Source organism: Larimichthys crocea, chromosome XIII (genome assembly GCF_000972845.2).
Source record: "Larimichthys crocea isolate SSNF chromosome XIII, L_crocea_2.0, whole genome shotgun sequence".
In the NCBI taxonomy this organism is placed as follows: Eukaryota; Metazoa; Chordata; class Actinopteri; family Sciaenidae; genus Larimichthys; species Larimichthys crocea.
In genome coordinates, this window is record NC_040023.1 from 42,191,216 (window position 1) to 42,193,894 (window position 2,679).

Sequence of the window (2,679 nt, forward strand, 5' to 3'; positions counted from 1 at the left end):
AAGTTTTATTATATTTTATTATTATGGTCGTAAATATTTGTGTTACATTAGCTTTAGATCTAGAACGTTTCACTTTTATTTTGAAGCCAAACAGGAAACGGTATTCTTTGGTTGTTGCTGTTTAAAGCAAATGACTCTCCTGATTCACTTACAGTCACACCTACAGCGTAAAACACCTCAATGAAACTGTCAAGCGATAAGCGTTGTGTTTGCTTGTAGTTTTGTTTGAAATATTTATCTGTAACTTTGTCGACACTTTTCTATTCATGCTATGGCGCGCGCTCACTTTTCTTTCTGGATCACTGATCTGTAAATGTCACACACCCAACTATTACAAGACAACAGCGACCCCTGGTGGACACTTATTGTATTACATGGTGCTTTTGTTTATTATGAGGGAGTCTGAATGTGAAAAGCTGATGACTTGTCCAAAAAAGTGTCCTGCCAGCCTGATGCATCTTCAAAGTTACGTCCACAAGTCTAAAAAAGTGTCCTGCCAGCCTGATGCATCTTCAAAGTTACGTCCACAAGTCTAGAACACTGAAGTAAACTACTATAGTACAACTGAAAGTGGCTTGTTCAGTGACAAAATTATGCATGTAAAGCTATACATATACATTAATAAAAGATCCTGACAGTCAAAAACCAAATTATTACTCCAATTTTTAATCTTCTGCCTTTTTCTTTTATTTCCTGTTACTGGTTGAATTATTTTATTTTACTAATTTTTTTTAACCAGATTTTGTATATTATGTCTGTTGTTGTAGTTCTGATGTACGTATGTGTGTAGTATGTATGTTGTTGTTGTTGTTGTTGTTGTTGTAGTTCTGTAGGTTTGTTTTGTGTAAGTATTGTATAATTATAAAAAGAAAACAATACGTTTGAAGTTTTGAAGTCCAGAGTTTTATTAATGAACATTTGCATGTGAAAATGTTTTTCCTGTTGTTGTGCCACAGCTTGATTAAAATAGAGAACTGTCAAAATGCTGTTGTCAACCTGACAGCATAAACACAACCACCACGCCTACCCTCCTCTGTGAAGATCTGAACAATACACACTATTATTATTAGCTCAGCTTGTACATTCTTCTAATGCAGGTTTGTCCAGTCTGAGCACATTTATCTAATCTCCCTGCCCAAAGCGGCACAAAGCACATCTTGTTTCACCTTTAGCAAGCATGAGGATTGAAGATGAATCCTGCCTCCTGATGGACTGAGGGTGCAGTGTAGCCTGGTGTTGGGTCATAGTCTGGGTTTGGTAGCTCGCTGTTGAAGCACGTCCATCGAGCATCTCCTCTGTCTGCACAGCACTCATATGCGAGCGTCATGGTGGCGTATTCTTCCACACAGAACTGAGACAGGGCTTGTTTCCACTGTAAGAGAAAGGTATCTGTGGTCTTTACTCAGAAAATCACACTTCATCCTAACACATTCCCATCAGCCTTTGTCTTTTTCTGTATATGTAGTAGACTAGACTATTAAAAATATACATATAGAAGCACCTTTTAAACTTTTTATTGTCTTTTAATCTGCAAATCTCTCTCTTTTTATATCTGTTTATACATTCTGGTGAATATGAGTTGGACAAATTCTATAAATTCAACTTGTTTTTTTTTTCATTCAATTAACTTTTAACAACATTTACATAGTTAAATTTGACTCTATTTATGTTCAAATGTGAATTTTCTTTAATCTAATCTACCACAAAATCATTATACTATCATACTATTATCCAAAAGCATCTAGAACAGTCAGGCCTCGCCTCCTAACCTTAAATATTAACTTTCTTATTAATATAGTGTGAAATAATGTCAGTCTGTAATTCTCTTTTTTTTTGACTGTGGTCCAGATTTCTTTCACAAACACACAAAGAGAGACTCACAGCTTGCTCAGCGCAGCAGACGACCTGGGTGCTGTACTGTGCCTGTCCACGGCAGCACAAAGTGTACCATGACTCCAGGCGGTTGATGGCCTTTCCAAGGCGGCGGAAGTGGCTGCCACTGGAACTCGGGAAGAAGCTGTCTGGGTATCTAGGACGACCCTGACCTTGTTGGCAAATGGCAGCGATGTTCTGAGTCGTAGGACGGGCAGGTGGGAAAGGGATGTCAGGCTCTCCGAGAGAGTTTATTCGGGTCTCTGGTGGGAATCAAGCAACACAGAAGTTAACAGCACTGATATGAAGAGTACATTAAATATAAAGGCTCTAAGAATCTAGAAATAATCACCTCCAGTTACACCATGAAGAGCCAGCAGTGCAATCACCCAAAATCCTGCGAGTCCTCCAATGGAAATCATAGCTGTATGATTGTCTAACAGGAGCTTAGATTCTAGAAAGGTAGATTTCTCTCCAACAAGCTGATTAAAGTTATTGTGACTGGATCTGCACCCAGTTTATATGGGCGAGGGGAGTGAGTCTGTGGGCGTGAAATGCTTGGAAGTGGAGGTGGAAGGGGTGAGGGTAAGCAGTGATGTATGTGTGTGTGCTGAGAGCCGCCAAGATAAAAACAAAATGAGTTTGAACTTTCGTGATATCTGCTGACATTTGCAGCAAAAGCAGTATGTGTCACGTCTTACCACCCAGTGAACCCACAAGACTTTTATTCTTATACCAAATGCAAAACATTACCATGAAACCTAACCATCTGAACCATCTTTTTACTTGTTTGGCTTTGTCACAGGA

General features: G+C 38.9%; 1 protein-coding gene across 1 annotated transcript; it reads right to left on the reverse strand.

Moving 5' to 3' along the window:
* Window positions 1–880: 880 nt before the first annotated feature.
* Window positions 881–2,383, reverse strand: ecm1a (extracellular matrix protein 1a). The gene is made up of 3 exons (XM_010741661.3): window positions 2,225–2,383; window positions 1,882–2,135; window positions 881–1,372 (listed from the first exon to the last, which is right to left on the reverse strand). The coding sequence occupies exons 1-3, from the start codon at window positions 2,292–2,294 to the stop codon at window positions 1,169–1,171; spliced, it is 528 nt and encodes a 175-aa protein (XP_010739963.2). The 5' UTR covers window positions 2,295–2,383; the 3' UTR covers window positions 881–1,168.
* Between the last annotated feature and the right edge of the window lie 296 nt (window positions 2,384–2,679).